Source organism: Hippoglossus hippoglossus, chromosome 11 (genome assembly GCF_009819705.1).
Source record: "Hippoglossus hippoglossus isolate fHipHip1 chromosome 11, fHipHip1.pri, whole genome shotgun sequence".
Classification (NCBI taxonomy): domain Eukaryota; kingdom Metazoa; phylum Chordata; class Actinopteri; order Pleuronectiformes; family Pleuronectidae; genus Hippoglossus; species Hippoglossus hippoglossus.
This window is the reverse complement of record NC_047161.1, coordinates 22,035,779-22,060,886: the sequence shown is the minus strand read 5'-3', so window position 1 is coordinate 22,060,886 and position 25,108 is coordinate 22,035,779. Positions and strand designations below refer to the sequence as shown.

At 39.5% G+C, this 25,108-nt stretch overlaps 1 protein-coding gene across 4 annotated transcripts in view; it reads right to left on the bottom strand.

Moving 5' to 3' along the window:
• Positions 1 to 20,575, bottom strand: part of c11h6orf136 (chromosome 11 C6orf136 homolog) — a 30,060-nt gene extending 9,485 nt beyond the window's left edge. Inside the window, exons 1-4 of one of the 4 annotated variants that reach the window (XM_034599592.1) lie at positions 20,346 to 20,575; positions 19,272 to 19,464; positions 5,636 to 5,725; positions 2,405 to 3,088 (exon numbers count right to left, since the gene is read on the bottom strand). In XM_034599592.1, coding sequence (XP_034455483.1) covers positions 2,405 to 3,088; positions 5,636 to 5,656 — 705 coding nt within the window. In that variant the 5' untranslated portion in view covers positions 5,657 to 5,725; positions 19,272 to 19,464; positions 20,346 to 20,575. The remainder of the gene's footprint in view (positions 1 to 2,404; positions 3,089 to 5,635; positions 5,726 to 19,271; positions 19,465 to 20,345) is intronic. The other 3 variants (XM_034599594.1, XM_034599591.1, XM_034599590.1) reach the window with 3 other exon arrangements.
• Between the last annotated feature and the right edge of the window lie 4,533 nt (positions 20,576 to 25,108).

Sequence of the window (25,108 nt, the reverse complement as noted above, 5' to 3'; positions counted from 1 at the left end):
TCAAGGAAAACTCACAGTTTCCATATGACTTCATCATCAATGTCTTGAGGCCTTTCTGATAAAGTTTGACATGATTGTGGTCAATGGACAAGGAGGAATTAATTAAAGTGTAAGACGTGCAAAGAACAAGACCTTTCCTGTTGCCACCAGGGGGCGCTGTGATTTTAAGTCATGATTTCTTTGGAGATGTCATCAGGCCGGGTTTGGAGTCAATTGGACCATGTATGTCCAAGATGCGTCACACTGTGTGACGAAAACTCAAAAATCAAGGTAGTTTTAATCTACATCTTATTAAGATGACACACTGATTTTGAAGTTGATCTGATGAAAGCTCCAAGAGGAGTTTGTTAAAATACACAACATGTAAAATGGCCAAAATATGGCCAAAATGGCCACTAAATCCTAAATGGCTGACTTCCTATTGCATTAATCAAATTGGTGGCAGGAACTTTTTTTCTGTCCGGTCATGATACACGTGTGTACCGAATTTTGTTAAGATTGGTTAAACTAGACGGAATTGCTGCGTTTCAGGGGGCGATGTTGAGCAATATTGCCACAACTATTTCCATCTACTCCAGAATACGTAAATTTCCTCCCGGCCTGACGAGCATGCAAAGTTTTGTGAGTTTTCCATTATATTCAAGCCGTAAAATATGCGTTTCATTTGCCTGAACAATCAAACGAAAAGCAATAGGGCCTTTGCACATCGGTGCTCGGGCCCTAATTACCAGTTATTCCATTAGTTCCCCAAAACTTGGTCTGTTTTATTAGCCATATGATGAAGTGTTCAAGTAAAGTGAATATTCTTCATTGTATAATGCTGTTCAGTATGATAGACTAATCTCTGCTACAATTAAATTTAGATTCTTAATATTGATTGCATCACTATTTTAAACTTGTTTAAAAAGGCATACAGTATATGCCTTTAACTTAAGATTAGCCTGCCTTTTTATTTCATTAGGTTTTTAGCCCTAGTTGCACATTTATAAAACTTTTTGTATTTTTTACAGTTCATGAAGGCATTGTGTTTTACTACAGTATTTTTTGTTGAATAAATTCTAGCAGTTCAAAATTTGGAACTTGATTTAATGGCTGAAAAATGTGGGTCTTGATGCTAGATCAGTTAAGTAAAACTTCTTCAAAACAATGACAGCTGTATTACATTACAAAAATAACTTCATATCCTTGTTATGTGCACTTGTTTGGGTGTTGAGGAGTTATCCACGTCAAATCAGCAGTGTCAGGTAGGGGTGGGCGATATATCGAATATACTTGATGCATTACAGCTTGTACCACGTGCGATGTATAAAATGACTATCGCGACCATCAAGTATACATTTTCACGTGAATGTTTTAAGCCCTCAGCATGAAATTCTCTTTGAGATTCGCTTCTCTCACTCTCTTCTCATGCCCCTCTCACAGCAGACTGCTCACTCCCACCGCCCTTCCAGAAATCTCTCCTGCGCGCATGTGGATTTTTGTATCAGGAGAGGCGGGAGGAGACTCAGAGCGCATTAGAGAGCAAAATAAAGAGTTCCAGCGAGTTGACAAGAGTTCAGAGACGGTTATTGACAGTTTGTTCATATTCTTGTGTAACGCTGAACCGAACGAATCAGTTTACAAATGATGAATGTGAATGGTGTTCACTCCAGCGAGTGGACGCTTGTGTGTGCTTGAAGCGAGTTGGCACGCACACACACACACACACACACACACACACACACACACACACACACACACACACACACACACACACACACACACACACACACACACACACACACACACACACACACACACACACACACACACACACACACACACACACACACCTGAGAGGAAGTTCACGTGAAACAGCCGGTCAGTGACTTTGTTGAAGAACAGTAGAAACAAACAGTGAAAACACAGAGTTTTCTCTATGATCCACACTCAATGAGAAGGCTCCGACATTTATGTTCGAATCGAAACAAGGTCATTTACACTGTGTTTTAAGCATAAATGTCTGCTGATCGATTCTGACGAGGTGCATTAAGGGACCATTGGAAATGCTAACGTCAGCTAGCTGAGCAACTTCCTGTGGACTTTTATGGATTTAACATTTGTACAGTGATTTAGAGGAGATTTCAAAATATCGAGATATATATTGTGTATCGCAAAAAATATCGCATTATTTGTTTTAGGCCATATCACTCCCAGCCCAAGTGTCAGGTAGTTTAACTACCCTGTACATACAAAGCATAAGATGTCTGACAGAACAGACAGATTTTAGGTTTAATTAATACAGAGACCATGTGTAGCATTTAACTTTTGCTATATAGGGTTGGCCGATTGGATTTAGAATATATGTACTCACAGTATACCCACTTTGTAGACAAGATGTTATCCAAACGGTGTGCATTCTTACCTCTATACCCAGTCTTTCATACATCACAGCCAACTTCTCCTCTTCTTCAGTGTCTCCTTTAGTATATCCACCCTCTGCTCTCTCTGTATGGCTACACAGAGTGGTAAGATGCAGAAGAGGTAGCTCCACAGGCTTGTCATCAAGTCCAATACCCAGCCTCTTAGATTTCAGCTCACTGCAAGGCACAGGTTCTGTGCCCGGACAATGGAAACAATAATAGTGGGAGCCGCAAATGAACGGTGCTGGACACCTCTCTGCTTCAAACAGGCTCCTGAAACAGCCTTGTTCTCTCGTTATAGCATCAGCACTTTCTTTCTTAAAGCTGTCCATGCTGATATCATCCTCTCTGCTGCCATCCACCATGGTTAGGGGAAAGGAAAACTCAGACGATTTGTGAGCCCCCAGAGCGAGGAGCTCTCCGAGTTTAATGTGACTGAACAGAGGGATTTCCAGCAGGGTGTGGAGACCATCTGACTCACCCTGTCGCACCAGCACACACACGCTGAGCAACTCCTCCAAGTCCTCTTCATAGTAACCTTCTCTCTGAAGATGGCTGACATTGTGGAATGGGTGGGAGAGCACTGGCTGCTTAATGTTCTGATATCTCAGGCTGTTGGGGGGTTCCAGGTCCCATGATGCACTGCTCAGGGGGCATGTCTGAGGGATCCAAAACCAATTGACTGCCTGAAGGAGCAAGACAAACTTAGTAAAATCTTAACATACATTATTGTAATAGCAACAGTTTCCTGTGTGTATTGATGCTGAATTTTTATGACATTATCAATGTAGAAGTTTTGACCTCTTAAGACAGTTTTTCCTTTTCCATGCAGCTTGGAATTAAGTGAAGTTGTGACAGAAACCCCAGATTGCCGCTACGTCCATTGAGCTGGCTCTGCAAAACTATTACCACCGCTGCTTCAGGATCAGGGCAGACATTATAGGCCCTGTATCCTTGTACCGTGACTATTTACCCTGCTGCATGTCCTCCCTTCCCACTCTCCCGCTGACCTGTGCTCACTTCACACTATAACAATAAACACCAACACTGATCAGAAATTACTAGGACCCATACAGGACTTGACATTTACTTTGTGTTTTTTGTTTGAGTTGCTGTAGAGTTTGAGACATGCATTTAAACAAATTGCCCCCACTGCTGAAATAAATCATAGAGGAAACACCGTAGAAACCTCTGCTCTTCTTTAACTGACATGCATTCAGAGTAAACTATCTCTGCAGCTGTCCATGCTTCCATCTTTGTACAAGTGCTTTAATTTAATACTTGTAAATACAATTAACTGTCACCATAAGCAGCCTGCATCTAACATTCCCTCAATGAAACATAAGTATATATTGCATGCACTCTTACCAGCACCACACAAATATGCAGATGCAATACCACATTGTTAATAATAAACAAGATCAGACAAAAAGTACCAAACTGATTTGCACCAAACTTGGTGCAGAGATGGGCCAGGGAAGAACCCAATAACTTTTGGTGCAGGTTCTGAGATGAACTCATACATAGATGAGAGTGCAGGTGCAGGTAGATAGACTGGGAAGAATAGAAAGAATCCTATCCAACAGAAATTTAACAAAGTACCAGTGCATGTGGTATGAGGGCAATGTTATGCTGTTTGTGAATTATAAGTAATGCGGACCGTCCATTGCAGGCAACTCTTAACATGTAACCAGGTCAATACAGTTTAAATTTGAAACATTGAACTTGCACCATTTCAGAACCCTGAAGGGATTGATGCATCACTGGTCCTGCTTAGACCTTAAAGGGATAGTTCACCAAAAAATTTAAATTCACTCATTATCTACTCACTACTATGCCGATGGAGGGGTGGGTGAAGTGTTGAGTCCACAAAACACTTCTGGAGTCTCATGGGTAAACAGGGTTGCAGCCAAATCCAATACAATTGAAGTCAATCGTGACCTCTTCTTCAGACATAATAAAACAGAAAAAACATAACATGCCTCCATACTGCTTGTGTGGTGGCATGCAAGTGTCCGCAAGCCCCAACCTTCATATTCGACTCTAAACGGCATCATTTACACCGTGTTTTAAGCCTAAATGTCCTCATATATCCCCCTCGTTTTGAGTCAAATATGAATGTTGGGGCTTGCGGACACGTGGATGACACCACACGAGCAGTATGGAGGCATGTTATGTTTGAAGAAGAGGTCGCCTTGGCTGAAACACTGTTTACCCCTAAAGCTCCTAAAGTGTTTTGTCAACTCAAACACTTCACCCACCCCTCCATCGGCATAGTGGTGAGTAGATAATGAGTGAATTTTCCTTTAACCATATAGCAACCCACCGTGACATCACCAATTGGTTTTGCGAACTGGTAGGGTCATTCGGCAATTGGAACAGCATCAGCGGACTCATCATTGTCTCTGTTCGCCTTGAGATTACTCCAATTACTTTAACTGTAACATTTATTAAAAATAAAACAAAATACCACGTAAAAAATGACCCTGTTTCTTTTTGTCTTCATTTAAACAATAATGTGTGTTTTTCAAGATTTGTAGCCCACATTTATGAGCTGATCACTGATCAGGTAGCTCAAAGCACCTGTTTCTGCTGCCTCACAGACATTCACCGTTTACCTGCACCTTTGTTGAAGTCTTCTGTTCTGTGGCCAAGTGCGTTAAGTAACGTAATTTCAATATTTTGATTTTGAAATTAAGATAATGTGATTACTTTGAAATATGTTTGATTTTGTGCTGTTTATTGATTTCTTTTCTTTGCAAAATCTAGATTCTGATGTACACCTGTTTGTTTTTTTTCACAATATTAAAGCACGATCACAATTACCTGATTCATTCACCAACACCTGAATACAAAATAAAAGCTTTAAAATGGAATTGAAATCTCCTTCCCTTTTTGATGTACATATCATCACAGTCTACAACAGCAAAATCTCATCCAACAAATGGTCCTTTGAGCCAGACTTTAAAGACTTGATGATATGAGCCCGGATAACCCTGACCTAACCTGGTGTGTCCAAACCTGACTTTCACCCCAAAGCTGACACAGCAGCTACACAGACTAACCAGTAAGGAGCCAGGCCAAAAACAATGCCATCAGGAAGAAGCAGGGTGCAGCAAGACAGGCGCCCCCGAGCCTATCTTAAAGACTATGTCACTACAGTTGGTGTTCAACATTTGCCTTCATGCGGAGCTGCACAGGAACAGGAAAACAGATCATCCATCCATACTCACTCCAATGGACACCATAGCCATGCCTCCTCTGGATCAACAAGGAGTAGAGCTTCCTCAAGAAAAGCTCTGGACCCACTACAGTCTGCTCTGCTGGAGGAAAAACTTAAATTAATGGAACTGGAGGAAATCACACAACAACATAAGGGGGGAATTGAGGCAGAAAGGACTTAAAGGGAACTTGATGACCAAGCACATGAAGCCACACAAAACCCCAGCTTCTTAACCGATAAACTTTCAAGAGCTAGGAGGCTCACACAAGCAGAGAGGGTGCTTGAGAAGGGTAAACTGGTTTCCAGCCTCTGACAGAGTAAAATCTCATACACAACTACTCCCCCTGAAGAGACAGCAGAGGTTGCAATTTCACATTCTTCACATTTATATCCTTTGATCTGTGCTAAGGGTGGAGTAGCTAAGTTACCCCCTGTCTGAAATGACAACTGCTCCATGGGACTCTGTTTCAGCTGATATACCAGTGCAGTCTGATCAATTGAAAGTTAATAAGCAACATCCATTGTCAATGATGTCAAAGTCAACTGAGCCTGCAAAGACACCCCACCTCCTTCTTTCAAAACATTGACATTTCATGCACCATACCTCAATTTGCAGCCATCCCAGGCATCCATAAGTTCTTCTTTTGACCATCTTAGGCCCACTTGGCTACCTCTGGCCACAGCAACAACTTGAGGGCCTTCAGCAACTCAGTCAATCCCTACCTTAACACATCAACAGTATCTTAACCAGGGACAACAGCCTATGGTATCATCCTATCTGCCTCTTGCTCCCCCAGGTATTAATCCAGGACAGCTGGTGACCTCAAAGCCAAAATCATACAGAATTTTTTTTTTCCTAGACTGCCTTATTTTGAAGCAGATAGACTGACTATCTGCTCCTCAAGAGGGCTCTGGAAAATCTTGTTGGGAGTCAAGCTCATCTCTCAGAACAATATAAATATCAGATTCTGCTTGGGTGGCTGAAGTGTTTGAATCCACAATAAACTTTAGGAGTATCAGGGGTAAACAGTGTTGCAGCAGGAGTGACCCCTTCTTCAGACATAATAAAACAGAAAAAAAGTGTGGTGTCATCCAAGTGTCTGAAAGCCCAGACACCTATATTCGACTCAAAACTAGGTCATTTACACCGTGTTTTAAGCCTAAAGGTCTACTACTGGAAGTAGCGATGCTAGCGGACATAACAATGCGGACCAAGGGCGGGTGCACCTGTGCGAGAGTGTTTGCGGTTTTCTGATGTGTTCGTGAGAACATGAACGCACCCCAGAAGAGGATATAATAGGAATTTTAGGCTAAAACATTGAGTAAATGATGCTGTTTTGGGTTCACTATGCTCCAAAAAAGTTACTGTGTGTTTCTAGGTGTTCTGAGCGAAGAGGAAACAGTTGGCATGCTAATTACTGTCCCAGTGAATATGAAATACGATGCTAAACAAGCTAGCTAGTCAGCCGATAGCTTTACAATGTCGGGCCTACCAGTTCCCTCAGGGTTGCTAACCGGTGTTAATCAGGTGTTGAAGTTGAGCTGGATAAAATGGTAAATTTAACCAACATTAACATGACGAGGCTTGCTTTGGTTACGTCACATGTGACTCACTTTAAATGATGTAAACTGCATTAATGTGAGTTATTAAAAGCTGTCAGATGATGACTGTGTAGGAAGCATCAGACATTAAGTACTACATTAGATTCAGTTTTATGATTTATCCTATGCTGTGGATGTTGGATTTCTGGGTTAGGGTAAGCTCACATTGCGGCTTTAGTTGATGATGATGACGTAAAACAACTTCACCTCATCCAGCAATATCAATGACTGGTTTAAAAGAAGGAAGACCTCTTGTATGGAGCAGCATAGTTGGTGCCATTCTTCAGGATGTAGAGGAGATAGACTGGATAACAACATCCTTAATTATTTAATGAGATGTGATGATTATGTCAATAAACCCCCTTCAGTGGGACAGAGATGACACCGACAGAACTTTGTGTTTGTGTTTCTATATTCTCATGTTCAGTTTCTTACCTTTTACTTCATTTCTGCTGGCTTCAGAGGTGGTAGTAAAAAATGTTAAACATCATTTAAAAATTATTAAACTACAATTAGGTGATGGAGCAACTTCAGCACTCACAACCTTCACAGGTAAGTGCTTATCAATGTGACGTGAAAAGTCTTCTAACAGCTGGAACTGTCCAACCTGAAGTTCACCTGGATAAACAAATCAACAAATGTTTAGAGCTGTAAACACTTTAAAAGTATATATAAACTCCTGCTTAAGTGTGATATGTAAATTTTGAAGCCACAGTTTATGTGTTTACAACATGTACCCAACATAATTAAACTGTACTGTACATTTTCCATTGACTACAGATGCCTTGCCTGGTTTTTGCACATTAAGCCTTTTCCTTATAATAAATCAAACTGGACACTGGTAAATTAATGTTTTCATTGTCATAAAATGTTGTCATAAGACACATAAGGAGGGTATTAACTCATATCTTAATTATTGAATGATTAAAACAAAAATGTTAAAGGCCTGTGATTAATTCCAAATTCCAACAACACGTTCATCAAAGTGTTCTTGTATGATTTCAATATTGTGCATGTTACTGCTGTGACTTTCTGTCAGATAGGCTCCTTAGAATCATATGTAGTAAAACAGGGTTTCATAGATAACTTTATGCACATTAAACTATGGCTGCATGTCGTGGTTGTCAGTTGTTCACACCGGCTGCTGATCATCCTCAGTTCTGCAGCTTTACACAGAAAATTACCATTAATGTGTGAATGAGTGTGTATGAGTGAGCTTTATATTTCCTGTGTGTGCAATGCATTTCTTTCACTCCATGCAGGTGAACCTGATGTCCCTCTCTGTAGAAATGTTTTTTTTTTTTTTCTTTCTTTCTTTCTTTCTTTCTTTCTTTCTTTCTTTCTTTCTTTCTTTCTCGCCACAATATCAACACTGATCATCACATAATGATCGACACTTCTAATAAAATCTCTCTCTCTCACACCTAATTTTAACCCTAAAACCAAGTCTTAACCAGTCCATTAAAGAGGGGTCAGAAAGTGAGGACCGGCCAAAATGTCCTCACTCCGTTGGTTGTAGGCTCAAACCGGTCTTCTCCACTCACTCACACACTCACACACTCACACACACACGTAAACTCAGTCTGGGTAATAACAACAAACTTAGTAAATGTATGTACTGGCAACAAGAAATTACATGTTTTATACTGTGATGTACTCCTCCAAGCAGGTTGACCAACCTCCAGCTGAAATTTGGTCGAAAGACCCTTAAAAGTATAATAAAGACATCTCATGAATGTTGTGCGTACAAGTTCTTGGTTTTTGACAATTCTATGCATTGTACTTTAACAAACAATTCATCGAATCAGCTTCATATTTCGTCAGTGTAATCTAAAAACCTTTAAGATGAAAAGTTGTATTCTCCATTAGGGCTGGGGAGACGCGTCTACGTAATTGACGTCATCGATTACGTTAATACGTTGACTCGCGAATCCAGAAGCCGCTCTATACGGACCCAGACCTGTTATTAGATTTTGACGGACTGTTTCTATTTTAACCTGCGCACTTTTTCTCGCATTTACGGTAGTCTTATTTTAACCTACGCTGCTTTATCCGCCTTTACGGTAGTAAATCCTGGCAGCACAAGGTCTCTCACTGAACAAGAGAAAGTGGGAACAAAGAGAAAAGTTAAAGCTCTTTAGTTGTTAATATTTAGCTGTTTATTTGTTAATGTTTGATGAGATTGTTTATATGTTACACCCCAGCCCGTCCACTCTGCTCTGCCAATCGGCTTGTTGCTCCCTCACTGCGAGCTAACCACTCAACAAAATCACGACTGTTTGCTGTCCTGGCTCCTAAATGATGACACGAGCTCCCCAATGACATCAGGACAGCAGAAAGTCCACAGATCTTCCGCAGCAGACTAAAAACACATCTCTTCCGACTAAACCTTGGAGAAAAAAATAAAAAATAAAAAATTAAGCACTTTAGGAACACTTATATGGCACTGACATATAGCACTTTGTAGTTTGGCTTTCTTGAAGAAAATGTATCTTTCCTGATTTTTGCTGTTCCTCAGTTTGTACCCTCATGGTTGAATGCACTTACTGTAAGTCGCTTTGGATAAAAGCGTCAGCTAAATGAAATTAAATGAAAAAAATGAAAAATTTGAAATGTAGTTATATATTAAGCAAAAATAAGAAGAGGGGAAACTCAAACCTCATCTTTGTGTAAATTTTTTCTAAAGACTTCTAGACTTGAATTTAAACAGTGTTTTGATATTCCTCCAGATAGTTACTTGAATTTTACTTTGGTTTTCATTTATTTAGGTGCAGCCCTACTCTCCATGAGTTTTTGTCAAAGGGCATTGAATGTAAATTTTTAGCCGTAAAACAGGAAGTTGTTCCAACTAGACTAGTCCAATCCAATTTGGTTCAAAGACCATTAGGACTGGGATGAAGATATCTTGTGAATGTTGTTAATATCAACTTCAAATTTGGTCAGTGCAAACAAACAACCTCAACAATGAAACCTTTTTTTTAATTTTCCTTCAACAGCATGCCTGTGGCCATATAGCTATGAAACAGGATGTTCTACAAATTTGACAATACATTTTGCACCTAACATTGGGGCTTAAACTATTCCTTGATGAAGTTGAGTAAATCGATTACTAAAATTCTTCGATTCAAATTCGCTGCCTCGAAGCATCGTTTAATCAATATACTGCCGGCGAATGTCTTTAGACGGGCTCTCATACTGCACAGTGGCCACTGTGTTTCACACGGATGACTATTACTGTTGCAGAGTACCTGTATGATTAAAAATAATCGTCAGTATTATGTTTAATTGCAGCATCGTCCGTTTACAGCTTCCCTTTGTCCTGACATACCCTGACTCATCACCTGTATGTGTGCTTCCGTACAAAGTCCGGTGGCTCTAGCTCTGCTGCTAATTACTGTTGATTGGTGGTGAGGGAAGTAAGGCAAACAAGTGATAAATATATGTTTCTACGTTATAGTAGACACTGAGATTAAAGTCTGAGCGTGGCAGGCTGTAGTCGTCTGTCAGTGTCTAATGGGAGGGGTTGGGTGGAAGGAGGGCACATTAAGATGTTGGCTCAACTCACTCATACACACAAAAGTATTTCTTATCCGATTACTCGATGGAATAATCGATAGAATACTCAATAACTGCAGCCCTACTTAACATGTTTGATAACCTGGCGTGACCACTTCTACATGCTAACATTCAACATAATCATAGCACCACCTACTTGCACTAGGATGCATGCCTCAACAGGATGTGACAAACAGTAAGTAGTGTTTCTGGTTCAAACGTCATAGGATTTACATAGAAATCATGACAGCCGACTCCAGACCTCATTGCTGAATTGTGAGACACAATCTCCAATCTACCCGATGGACGCAGGTACACGCTCGAACATCCTTCCCGTCGAGTCACAAGTGAGTGCCTCTTAGTGGGCATGTTGGCCAGGAAGCGGCAGCCTCAGCGCGTCCGTGTTACTGCCCGACTGCCACCGAGGTTTAAGGGCCTGTTAATACCTGGTAGTAGGTCTAGTTGTAATTGTGTGTGTTGGTAGATGTTTTTTACCTGAAGTGGTTGAAATAGTTAACCACAGCCACCACCACGGAGACTATCAGCCCATTGTAGTGCCCTATAAATATGGGTGGTTCGCTTTCAACCAAGAAAAAACCTAAACAACTCTCTGTGGCACAGAGGACTTTACTTTTTTTTGGTTTTAGAGGTTCAGTGTGTAGAATTTAGTGACATCTAGTGGTGAAGTGTTATGTTGCAGCTGAATACCCCTCACCTCCCCTTCCAAACATAAAGGAGAACCTGTGGTAGCTTCAGTTGTCATAAAAACTCAAAAGGTGTTTAGTTTGTCCAGTCTGGGCTACTGTAAAAAACATGGCGGCCTCCGTAGAGAGGACCCGCTCCTGATGTAAATATTAAGTATGTAAATGTAAAGGGTCCATTCTAGGGTAAAGACAACAGTTTTGTTGATTTATCAAGTTTTATCTGGTCTTAAATCAGCTCCACTCCACTGGTCAACAAGTGGCTCCTCTGATGTTTTCTAATCACTCACACTTAGAACTGATCTTTATAAAATACTGATGAATTCATATTTATGTTCCTGGATAAACAGGGCATCACTTCTTATGCAACAAAGAAGTTAAAACACTGTGTTACGTCGTAATTTTTGGGAGGAACTACTGTCTGTGTGTGAGTGTGTGTCCCCGCTCGTCTTTGTCCCTCTTCACACACCAACTGATAATCACATGGGATATTCACCATCTAGTCCTATATTCTAAAATAGTTATTAATCAATGACGTCGGATCATGACTCCAGTTCGCTCCGGTCTCTTTAACCCTTACTGTGCGCGTCACGTTACATCTGGTGATGTGTAGCAGGTTTAAACATACGTCTCATAAATTCTCGAGCAACTCAAACAAACAAAGTAAATGTCAGTCCTGTACGTGTCCTAATAACTTGTGATCAGTGATGGTGTTTATAGTTAAAGTGTAAAGTGAGCGCAGGTCAGAGGAGGAGTGAGGAGGAAACAGACTAAGACAGAGACTCAGTACAGGACTATGGAGGATGAAACATGAATTAAGTATAAATAAATAAATGCATAAATAAATAAGGAGATAAATAAATAAATATAAAAATAAATAAATACAGAAATAAATACAGAAATAAATGAATAAAGGCCTAAATATATTTCCACATTTATTTATTTCTGTATCCGTATGCTAATGAGAAAAATCAGTCCAAACCTGTGTCATGCAGGATTGGTCACAGGAGTGTGATGATCTAGTTCTACTACTTCCGCCTTTCAATGCTGACTGTTGTCCAGTAGCTGTTTGCAGTGTTGTGCCAGTTCACACTTAAAATGAAGTAGTAAAAAGTTCAGTTCATGCAGATAAAAATGAACTAGTTCACGTTCAGAGTTCATTTTTTTATATTTATTGGGTTGATTTAGGTGACAAGTCCTGACTGTGAGCGTCTCGTCTCGTACTGAGCACAACATGTTGACGAGGCATGTTTTTAATGATGTTTAAATGCACACACACACACACACACACACACACACACACACACACACACACACACACACACACACACACACACACACACACACACACACACACACACACACACACACACACACACACACACACACACTTAAGACATTGATTTTTTTATTTATGTATTTCTGTGTCCAAATGTAAATGAGGTAGGAGGTCCTAACCTCAGTCTCGAGCAGGATTGGTCAACTGAGCGATCCAGACAGTTGCACACATAAAGGTTTCGGGGCTTGATCATCACACTCCTGTGACCAATCCTTCCAATGTGGAAATAAATTTAGGACATTTATTCATTTATTTCAACATTTATTTCAACATATATTTATTTCTGTATATATTTATTTTCTTATTTATTTATGCATTTATTTATATATACTTAAGTCATTTTTCGTCCTCCATACAAACACGACCAGACCTTTAATGAGCGTCTTTCTTGAAGCACAGGTGTTACAATTATTCAAAACGGCTGATACAATAAACGTAGCAGAAAACATGACTATGTTCAGTCACTGCTTGGCCAAACATTAAAACATGTTCTGCTGCTCCTCCTCTGCTCTGTGCTGTGTGCGTCAACCTAACCTGATGTGGGCGTAACTCTATTCTAGCCACATGATTGGTTCGGCGTGGCGCTACTCTCATTCTCATGGGGCAGGGGTCGGCAGCCTTTATTATCAAAAGAGCCATTTTGCCCCCTCTTCCACCAAATAAAATTTGCCTGGAGGCACAAAACATATTTGATAACACAGCTTATACGGTTTTGTATATAGTAATACTCAGTGTTATGCCAGTTCAAAATGAACTAGTTCACGTTCATTCGTTGTATTTTTTATTGGGATGATTTAGGTGACAAACTTAAGATCATGTGTTTAGTCATTAATCGATGGTGTCAGATGATGTCTGTGTGTCGCTCCTGTCATTTTAACACTGAGTCCTGACTGTGAGCGTCCAGCTCGGTACAAACCAACGGCAGCTTCTGCTCTGATCATTGAGCAGCTGTGACTAGAGAAACTGTTTTCACAGTTTCCACTGTTCTTCAACAAAGTCCCTTACTGGCTGCTTCATGTGAACGAGCTATGATCTCACTACATTTGTCGCTGTGAGCGGGTGAATGGGGGCGGAGCCCCAGGGCCTGTGAGTGTGCGCTGTCTGGGAGCACACATTTTCTCTCGCTTCTGGTATTTCACATGATGGCCTGATACAGTGATGATTTAAAAAAATGAATGTAAACGTTCATCAAATGAAAACTGATTCCTTCAGTTCATCGTTCACGAAAAATATGAACATCGTTCATTGAAGGCAACACTGTACTGGGAGCCACTGCAGAGGGGCTGAAGAGCCTCATGCGGCTCCGGAGACGCGGGTTTCCAACCCCTGTCATTGGCTGTTCGTGTTGTTAGTCAAAACATTAACAGGATGAGTTCTATCCGTTCTATCGACGTTGTATCGATATTGTTTATAGCCCAGCCCTACATGTCGTGATAGTAAAAGCTGTAAACACAAGCAACCTGTTCCACCACTTAAAAAACATGGCCATGAATATGAGGTGGAAACCCGCATCTGGGCCGAAAACCAGCATGCGAACAACCAGCCCATGTGGAGCATATCCCGAAACCACACCTGTCTCACTCCAGGCATCGTTTAACAATACCATGCCATATAACAGGACTAGTAAGAGATGAAAAATAGCACTAGACAGGATAAGCCTCTCCTCCCTAAACTTGAAAATAACAAACTGAATTTACAAGAAGGCTCAAATAATTAAGAGTTAGTCATAGACAAAGTTTATCTTCACTTAACAACTTTCAAAAGTGCAAGATTGAAAAGGGAGTCTGGTGATATTACAGAACAAAATCTGCTGCTTAAACGAGAGCACTAACATGTCATTTGCATCACAGAGAAGCAAATGGTGATCAGACAGTATGTTTCATGTGTACTTGCAGCATGGCAGGTGTGTATATTATTCTTCAATTATTCAATTATTATAACCAATGAATTCTTTAAAAACCCTAGCTCCACTGAGATTAACCATGTTGTCGATAGCTCTGTAAAGTCATTACGATTAACATTAGACTCCATAGCGCCTCTAAAAAGGAAACGTGTAAAAAATACTAAATTAGCTCCCTGGTATAATTCCAACACACATGAATTAAAACAAGCGTCAACAAAACTAGAAAGGAAGTGGCGCTCCAACATTTGTGCTGAAAATCACCTAGCCTGGAAAAATAGTGCTAAAGCATATAAGAAGGCCCTCCACAAAGCAAGAGCTGCCTACTACTCCACATTAATAGAAGAAAATAAAAACAACCCCACACTGTAACAAATTTCTGTAGTTTCTACAGTAACATTTTACAGTAACTTCTTGTTCTGTCGTTTTACAATGTTTACCTGTATATCGCAATGCATCATGGGACAAATATAATTACAGTAGCTAACAGCATTTTTCCACAGTAACACATTGTAAAATTACAGGCAAGTTGTATTCTGACTGTAGATGGTGCATGTTACAGTTAAATACTGTTGATATCGATTGCGTTGCACGAGGCGGTTTGAAAGACGACCTTGACATGAGAGCACGGGAGCAGAGGAGCAACAGCCGTGTCCAGCCACTACGTAATACGTAAGTTGAATGTTAATTCCCTACAAAATTAATATGGGCTTCAACTTTGTTGGGATGTCATTGTAATAACATTGTTGAGATCTTAATTAAACCAATGCTATTGTTTTTCAGTTACTAAAGTGACAACTTACTAAAGTGAATGACTGAAGTGAATCAATGGCATTTGAAATTGAAAAGCTAGTATGCAACCCTGCCAGGATGCTTTGTTATTAGAGGAGCAGTTAAGCTCAGTAACATCGCGCTAAAACTAGCATGCTAACGCTAGCGCGCTAAAGCTAGCATGCTAGCGCGCTAGCTGGGTGAAATGGGATTGGGCCTAAATTGAACAGTCAGTGACTGCAGTTTTCCCATTATAGTAGCTAAGTCGTGTTTGAACATAGAGACATTTGGCATTCATCTTGTCTACTTTATTGTTGGGGGGGGGGGCAGTTGGCTGTGGAACCTACTGATCTGGGTATTCACAGTCTAACAGAGGTAGTCCAGGGCTCAAACTACATGTGTGTAAGCAAGAAGATCTCCTTGATTATTGTCCATTAATGGGTACAAGCTGAATGGCCACATCAGTGATTATATTTCACCACTCCCTCCCAGATATATACGACATGTCAGTACTGGGTGGAGGACATCAGACAAGCTGTGTTGGTGGTATTACCAGCCTACCAGAGGACAAACTACAGTCCCAAGCATTGGAGTGGCATCCAGATCTGACCTGCAGTTCATCAAAGAGGAGGATCTCCCTGCCAACATCACACCTGTCCAGTGTCGGAGGCTTCTCAGCGCTTGGCAAACCGAAGGTATGTCTTAGATTAATGTTTATAAAGCACTTAAAACAGAAAAGCTCATTTCATAAAATTAAAAGCTGTATATTGTGATCCACTATGCATGTTAATTTTGCTAATTTATGTAGGCTAATGAATGCACAACAAATTATTTTACTGAAGGTTTTGGTTTTCATTTTTTGTAGTAGGAATGACCTGCTGTTTTTTCCCGCAGATCACTGATCATCTGTGAGCCAAATCGGCTGATACACTGCAATACCGTTTTTTTGTTTTGTTTTAGCAGGTATAACTTTTCAGGAAATCAGGAAATCTCCAACCAGAGGACCTGCTGCCTGAGGTTATGTTGATGCAACTATATCACTGCTGGTCAGCTCATGCAATCTTGTGAAGTTTTGCTTTTCATATTTAAATGGGCAAAATGATTATCTTGTCTTGAACAACCTGATGGATTCGGCTCCCTCTTTTAAAGGAACTGCCGGCGCAGATTTTTCATGAAGTTTTCTTTTCGTCGTGATTTCAGATGTTTCGTTGGAATCAATCCAACCAAAGGCACCAAGACGGCAAAGCTGGTCGGCCAAAGAAGTGGGAAGGTGCGTGGAAAACAAGAACACTCTGTCAGTCCTCACGTCTCTTCTCTCCTCAAGAGATTAATGGACTTTGAATGGTTTTGAGTGTAAATCAAACATAAAGAATGAGGACTGTTCTCCTCCTCACTATGTGACTGGACATTGTTCTTCTCTTAACATTTTATAGTATTTACATATTTTGCTGATATATTAAGATTTCCAAAACACACTGAAAAAAGGTCATCTTTTTTAGCTAGTTAGCTAAAAGTTAAATTATACCAAAAATGATGTGACCTTCTTCTTAATACATTTCTACCTCAGGTCCTGGTTCAGATTGGGCCTTTAAGCCGAGTATGTTGTCAGTTTTAATAATGTTTGACTATGTTGAAACTCTGGTCAATGTGAATTCCACTGGGTGGCCGGTGTCCAAAGATGTATAATTTACGTTTAAGAGCTTTTCTGAAAAAAAGGACACCATGTTCTTAAAACGATGTGAAACTGTATTGAGTGTCAATAAAAGTTTTATTTGTTGCAGCTCTGGCTCCGTTTTTATTTAACAGGTGAAAGACTTTAGTGCAATGTAGATGAATTTTGGATAAACATTATGCCTGGTCTCATTCAAAATACCTTACAGTATGCATAATTTGCAAAACTGCTAATGTAAAAAAATAAAAAATAACTAAAACAATTGTACAACATCATATTGTATTGTGAAGTATTAACAGCTATTTATTGGCAACTTTAGTTGCCAGGTAACTTCTGTAATCTGAATAGAATACAAGGTAATGTTGTAAACTAGATTACAAGTAATTGCGGTTTTCTGTAAAAAAAACCCAGAAATTGCTGTAATTTATATACAACAAAAAACTGTAAAACGTATACTGTAATATACTGTAATTCTTTTTACAGTAATTTTACAGTACTTTATTGGCAACTTTTTTGCCAGGTATTTACTGTTAATTCTACAGTCAATTCTTTACAGTGCAGGTTTCTCTTCAGCACTGTAGCCAGGCTGACAGAGTCACACATCCACCGAACCCAGTATTCCTCGATCTCTGAATAGCGATATCTTTATGATCTTCTATAATTATAAAATTCTAACTATTAGAAATAAAATCAACCATCTCCTGCCCTCAATTGGCACTAATACCCCATCAAGAACAGAAATCTCAGGAACAGCTGAGAATCTTACCAATTATTTACACAGCTTTCTCTCTGATCACCATTGATTAGCTGACCAAAATAATCTCATCTTCTAAACACACAACTTGTATCTTAGATCCCATTCCTACAAAATTACTTTTTGAAATTCTGCCCCTAATTGATAATACGTTACTGAACACAATGAATCTCTCCTTATCATCAGGATATGTAACACAGTCCTTTAAAATAGCTGTAATCAAACCCCTTCTCAAAAAACACACTCTGGACCCAGAGGTTTTAGCAAACTACAGACCAATATCCAACCTCCCCTTCCTGTCTAAAATCCTTGAAAAGGTTGTAGCCAATCAGCTGTGTGAGTTTTTTGCAGGAAAGCAATGATATGAAGACTTTCAGTTGGGGTTTAGAGCCAATCACAGCACAGAGACAGCCTTGGCGAAAGTCACTAATGACCTTCAAATAGCTTTAGATCAGGGGTTTGTGTCTGTCCTCGTTCTGTTAGATCTTAGTGCAGCATTCAACACCATTCGACCATCAAATTGTATTACAGGGACTAAAACAGTTAATTGGCATTAAAGGAACCACCCATAGCTGGTTTAAATCCTATTTTTCAGATCGAGTACAATTTGTGCAAATTAATGATGAGTCATCTATGCACACCAAAGTTAACCACGGTGTTACATTACATTACATTTAGCTGTTTATTGTTAAAATGTAAAGTGACTGCAGGTCAGCACAAGTGTGGAGGGAGCACACCCAGACAGGAGACACGGTACAAACCAACCAGTACTTCTGCCCTCATCCTGAAGCACAACACAACTCGCTAAAATACATAGAGACAGACCAGCTAAATGTTTGGGAAAAATTTGGTCACACAGATTTTTTTTATCGCATGTGCAACAGTGTTCAATAAGACTCAGTACACCTCCTAGTCAGATGACTGAGGCCTACTGAGTGCACATGCCATGTTATTAACCATGCTTGACTGAGTATGAGCAGATCATTTGTAACTGGTGTTGTAAAGCTGAAGAAACTGCTTATAAGTCAAGAAGATATCATTATTGGTGTGAACATTATGTTTGCATATAGAAAAGTTTGCCACTTTAGTATCTTAGATAAAAAGATTGGGTCAAATTAAACAATTATTGTTGCCTTTAATGGTCTTGTCAAATGTCATCATGATCCTTTTTTTTCCAAAAATGTCTCTAGTCTCTACTCAGTCTTCTGTTATTGGTTTCAGCTCAGAATCTTTTCAGGTTCTGAATCAATGACTTCTTGGTCAAATCGCTTCAAATGGTTCTAATGACCTTCAAAACCCTGTTTAACCTTAACCAATTCACACACAGAGGATCCTAGAATCAAACAGATTACCTGGTTTAGGGTCCAGCTCTGTTTTTTGATGAGTTGCCTTCTGCCATGGCTGCCGACACAACCCATCCAGAAGGCAACAACACCTCTGCTCACAGCCATTCACTACAGGGGGCAAGGCAACCCCAGTCACCAGCAGAGCATCACCCACAGCACAGAGGACACTGCAAAGACACAGACACTGTGTCCTTGAGACCTGAGAACACAGATAAGACAAATCAGAGCAGGAAGAAATCAAGAATTGGTTATTGCCCATGTCCTCAAAATGACAGCCAGATATTCACTGTAGAACTATTAGTATAGGAATTTTTTTTTACATTGGTAGTCTGAGCTGATGCCAGGAGCGCATGACCTTAAGGAGACCACATGTCTATAATCAGAGACTCCACCGTGACAGCTGAATATGAGTTCTGCAGTCATGAACATACTCCAAAATAAATGTTTTACCCAAACAGATTCTAAAAACCTGTAAACGGTAACGGTATCTGTGGGTATAAATCTTCTATGTGAATACCTTCCAGTAAAATTAAGATGTCACTTAGCAACGTATGGAAGGCATGTTGATTTTTTTTTGTAAAAAGGACAAAACATATGTAAAAGACCTTAAAAAAATTAACTACAGTAAATCGCAGGCCTAATACAACAGATGATATTAAGTATTTACTGATAATTGGTGGTAGTTATTTAAATGCATGTATTTGGAAGAGTGCCTATATGGCGAAAGAACGGACACAAAACATTGGCACTGATGTGGTTTCAATAAATTGTGATAATGAGAGATTGACGCCACTATTTTTTACATTAATCCGAACATTTATGTAATGTCAATAACCATTTAGGTTGAATTTGAACCGGATGCATATTAAGTTGCTATTGATCATTGTTTGGGACACAGTTACAATATTAGTCGGGACACATAGTTCGAGATACCTTCCTTTAATCGCTGACACTACAGTCCGTGTTGTTTGCTAGCGCTGACTGCCTAATATGAGTCAATAGCTGCTAGCTTACAAGGGTTACCCGCAAGCAGCTAGTACTGAGCTAGCTACCGGCTCGGCAAACGTGCGGTAAATTTACCTGTTACGGACGAAAACCTTCTTAAGACCGACAGCGGTTCAGACAGCGCATCTCCATGACATGTTTTATATAGTGGTAACCAGTGGATTAACGGTGGTAATGAGCTAGTAAGGACTACTTAGCTAACTTGCACAATGTCATTGCAGCCCTGTGTGTCCTTGCCCGAGTGACAGCAAACTCAAATTGTGGCAGCGGCAGCGGCAGCTTGTAGCGAGACTTCCGGTGTCAGCGGAAGCTGCCACACGTAACCTCCGGTATTTGTGGCAGCTGCCGCAGCATATTGCCGTATCCTATATCTCAAACCAGCTAATTGTGTTGTGCTCCTGCTAATGATATTTAGGGCCCGAGCACCGACAGTGCGTAGGCCCTATTGAAATTGAAATGATTATTATTATTAGGGCCCGAGCACGTTCTTGTGTTCTATTTTTTATTGGGATGATTTAGTTGACAAAGTCACGTGTTTAGTTATTAAGCAGTTAACACGCTGTTCTTCAACAAAGTCACACACACACACGCACACTTATTAGCGGTTGGCAAACCAGCTTATAGGTTCATTACTGCCACCTGCTGGACTGGAGTGTGGATCAGTAAATTAGCAGTACACAAACAATCAAACAAAAATAACTTAATAAATACAAATAAAAACAAACAAACAAACAAAAACCGGACAAACAAACAAAAAAGAACATAAAACGTAATTCTTTCCTTAAGTCCTGTTTCTCTTAAATAGTTGTTTAGAAGATTATGTATATATTTTTAAGTCCTTCCTAACAATTTTTTTTATGTGATATTTTGCTTTTCGTCTTTTAATCCTGATATTAATTCCTTTCTTTGTTCATTATATTTATTACATTCTATCAGTACATGAGTGACAGTTTCCGGTTGTTTACAGTATTCACAGAGTCCGGTTGGGTGCTTGCCTATTTTATGAAGGGTATCATTTAATCCTGTATGACCAATTCTCAGACGGGTAATGACTTTCTCTCTTCTGCTCCTCTCACCAGTGCCTATATGTTTTGAAATTTGTACAAATGTCTTCCTGTGTCGTTTAAATCCCAGCATTCTTGCCATGTTTTGTGAGTGTATTCGTTAATGATTGTTTTTATTTCTGCTTTGCTTAGTGCTACCTGATTGTCGATTGTCCTTCGTTTTAATGTCTGTTTTGCTAATATGTCTGCCTTTTTCGTTACCTTCCACTCCCACGTGAGCTGGAACCTATATGAAGGAGGTATTGCACCCTCTCTGATGTAATTTGAGGATCGAATGAAAAATGTCATTGGTAATATCTTGTCTGCATGATGTTTTCATTGATCTTATACTGGCAATTGCTGACAAGCTGTCCGATGCTATGATAATCTCATTGGCCTGACTTCTTTCCTCCGCCCACTGCAATGCAAACAGAATACCCAGTAGTTCTGCTGTATAAACTGACAGGTGATCTGAGACTCGTTTTTTAATTGCTATGTCTAACTGCGGAATGAAAAAAGCAGCACCTGAACACCCTTTTTCTGGCTCCTTTGAAGCATCTGTAAAAATGAATAGTTTATTCTGATATTGATCTATATGGTTTTGTACTATTTCGCACTTCAGTACCTTCTTGTCTTTGTCTTTCAGATTTTGCTGCAGACTGGTGTCTATGGATGGTAATACAAATTTCCATGGTGGTATCTCTGATATTGGAACAGTAGAACTGATATTAATTTTGTTTAATCCTACATCTTGTGCTTTGGTGTTTACTATCCACCCGGAACTAAAACATCTGGTTTTGTTATGCTCCCAACATTCCTGTAAAACACCTTTTGTCGGATGTGATTTATTTTGTCCTTTTAGATTTACCCAATATGCCAACATATTTTTCACTCTTCTTATCCTTAATGGCATCTCACCCATCTCAACTTGTATTGTTGCAACTGGTGATGTTTTAAATGCTCCACTGCAGATCCGGAGAGCCTGAGCTTGTTCAACGTCTAGTTTTTTAAGGTTGGTTTCTGCAGCAGACATGTAGGCTATGCTTCCCTAATCTAGAGCTGCTCTCATAAGAGCCCGATAAATATTTAACAGTGCTGTTCTGCTAGCTCCCCAATCTCGCCCTGACATACATCATAGTATATTATTTATCTTCTTGCATTTATTTTTGACTTTATCTATATGTGCGCTCCAGGTAAGTTTTTCATCAAAGTAAACTCCAAGAAATCTGACAATATCAACCTGTTTTAGTGGCTGACCGAATAATTGAATTTGTACTGGTTTGTGGCGTTTAGTAAAACATATGACCTGTGATTTTTCTATTGAAATTTTAAAACCCCATTTATTTGACCATTCCTCCACTTTATTTACCGCAGTTTGCATTTTATTTTTTAAGTACTCCAAATTTCGCCCCTTAACCCAGAGTGCTCCATCATCTGCATAAAGTGATTTCCCTATGCTTTGCTCAACCTGTTTAAAAATATCATTAATCATTATATTAAAGAATACTGGACTACATACACTACCTTGTGGGGTTCCATTTATTACTGAATATTTGTTGGAATATTCTGTGCCCACTATAGCTTCTATTGTTCTTCCAAATAAGAAATTTAACAGCCAGTTATACAATTTACCCTTTATGCCTAATTGTTGGAACTACTACTGACTGCTTCCAACTTGTTGGGATTTTACCTGTATCCCATATCTTATTAAATAATCTTAACACTACTTCGAGTGTGCCCTCATTCATATTATCTAACATCCTGTAACATACTTCATCTTTGCCTGGGCATGTTTGTTGAAATGTCTCTCTTCAATTCAAAATTTCTGAAAGGTAAATCCAAGTCCTCCTCTGTTACAGCCCTTTTATGTACTATTCCTGGGTTTTGTTCTAGAGTATTTACTCTGCATTGTTTAGCTTTTTCTGAACTGTGAATCTCAACAAATGTTTTTGCTAAAAGTTCTGCCTTTTCTGCATTATTTTTTGCATTTATGTTATCCCTCATTAGTACTGGTATTTCAAAATGTTTCTTTAAGCCATTCATTTTCCTAATCATTCCCCATATGTTTGACAGTTGTGTTTCTCTCCCAATTTTATCACAGTATTGCCTCCAGCATGTTCGTTTTGACACTCGAATTGATTTCCGGACTATTGCTTGCGCTTTTTTGTATTTAATAAATGCATCCATTGTACGATGAGCCTTTAATTTTCTAAATGCTTTATTTGTCATTTTAATTGCTTTGGTACAATTTTCATTCCACCAAGGCACACTTCTTTTACTTTTTCTTCCTGTACTCTTACAGGGAATATTTTTTTCTGCTGATTGTATAATCGCTTCCATTAACTTTTATCGAACTTCCTCCACATCTGTTATATTCTCTTCTTCAAGTTATGCACATTCAGTTTTACTTATTATCTGGAATTAATCCCAGTCTGCCTTAACTAATTTCCATCTTTGTATTCTTACCCCTTGATCTTCTTACCCTTCTATTCCAATTTTGGTTAATATTGGGTAGTGATCACTGCCTATTGTAGACTTGTTCCATACTTCCCCAGTACTAATACCTGCAATTCTTGTAGATGTAATTGTCAAGTCTATTGCACTTTCTGTATTCTGTATACTGTTGTATCGTGTTCCCTTTCCATCATTTACAGTATACACACTAAGTGCTTTTCATCCATAAACTCTTCCATTACTGCCCCATTTGCATCTGTATTACTGCTTCCCCATAATGTACTGTGTGAGTTAAAATCTCCGCACCATACTACTCTGACATGGACTGGTCCACTTGTTGCATTTAATATCTCAGGTGTCAGTCTGTTACATGAATTATAATAATTCACTATCTCTAAGCTGTCTGTTTTTGTCCATACTTTGATTGCTATTGATTCTTGTTCTTTACCTATCTTATTAACATTGTACGTCATCCCACTCCTCACAAAAATTGCAACCCTCCACCTTTTCCAGTTTTCTTGTCATTTCTGATTGTTGTATATCCATTTATAAAAAAATCCCATTTTGGCTTCAACCATGTCTCTTGCATATTATGTTTGGTTATTCTGGCAATTTTGACACAAACTGCTATGTGGCCAAAAATGTTGGCACTTAAAACATCGCAGTGGGGGAGGAATATAGGTCTTGACCCAATAGCTCATATATCCAAGAAACACTTTGTCTGGTAGTCTGGTAGTCTGGTCTCCTCAAATTTGATCATAATAGAGAGGCTATAGCATTTTTCTCCAAATCTAGTTGTTTTGAGACGTTTTACTTCAATTACTTTTGCTCCTTCCAGTTTATCTTTAATTTGGTCAACTGGCACTACTGTTGGTATTCCCGATATGACTCCTCTTATGAATTTTCTTTCTATCTCCCTCTTGAAACAGTTTGATAATCACTTAATATTCTTCTCGTGGTCTTGTTGTTTCTATAACAGTATTATCCGAATCGCTTCTCCTTTTACTGACGATTTTGTTACATTTCTTTTTACGTTTTCGTCTACTTTTGGACCTTTGGTCTTCGGCACTACACCAAACATCACCTCTCCCACCATCGACTTCAATTCCCATCTCACTTCCTGATCCGTCACTTCCCTCTGCCATCTCCTGACCATTCACAGCCCACGTTCATCATATGAAAACTGATTAGTTTTGCCTGGTTGCCGACCCCTGGCCTAGAGTAATGAAAATCAGCACACGTGTGTATCATGCCCAAAAAATCCTCTTGACACTCTTCGCCACACCCAACGGAAAGTCTGACATTTTGGATTGAAATTGGCGGGATTTTTTATGTTTTGAC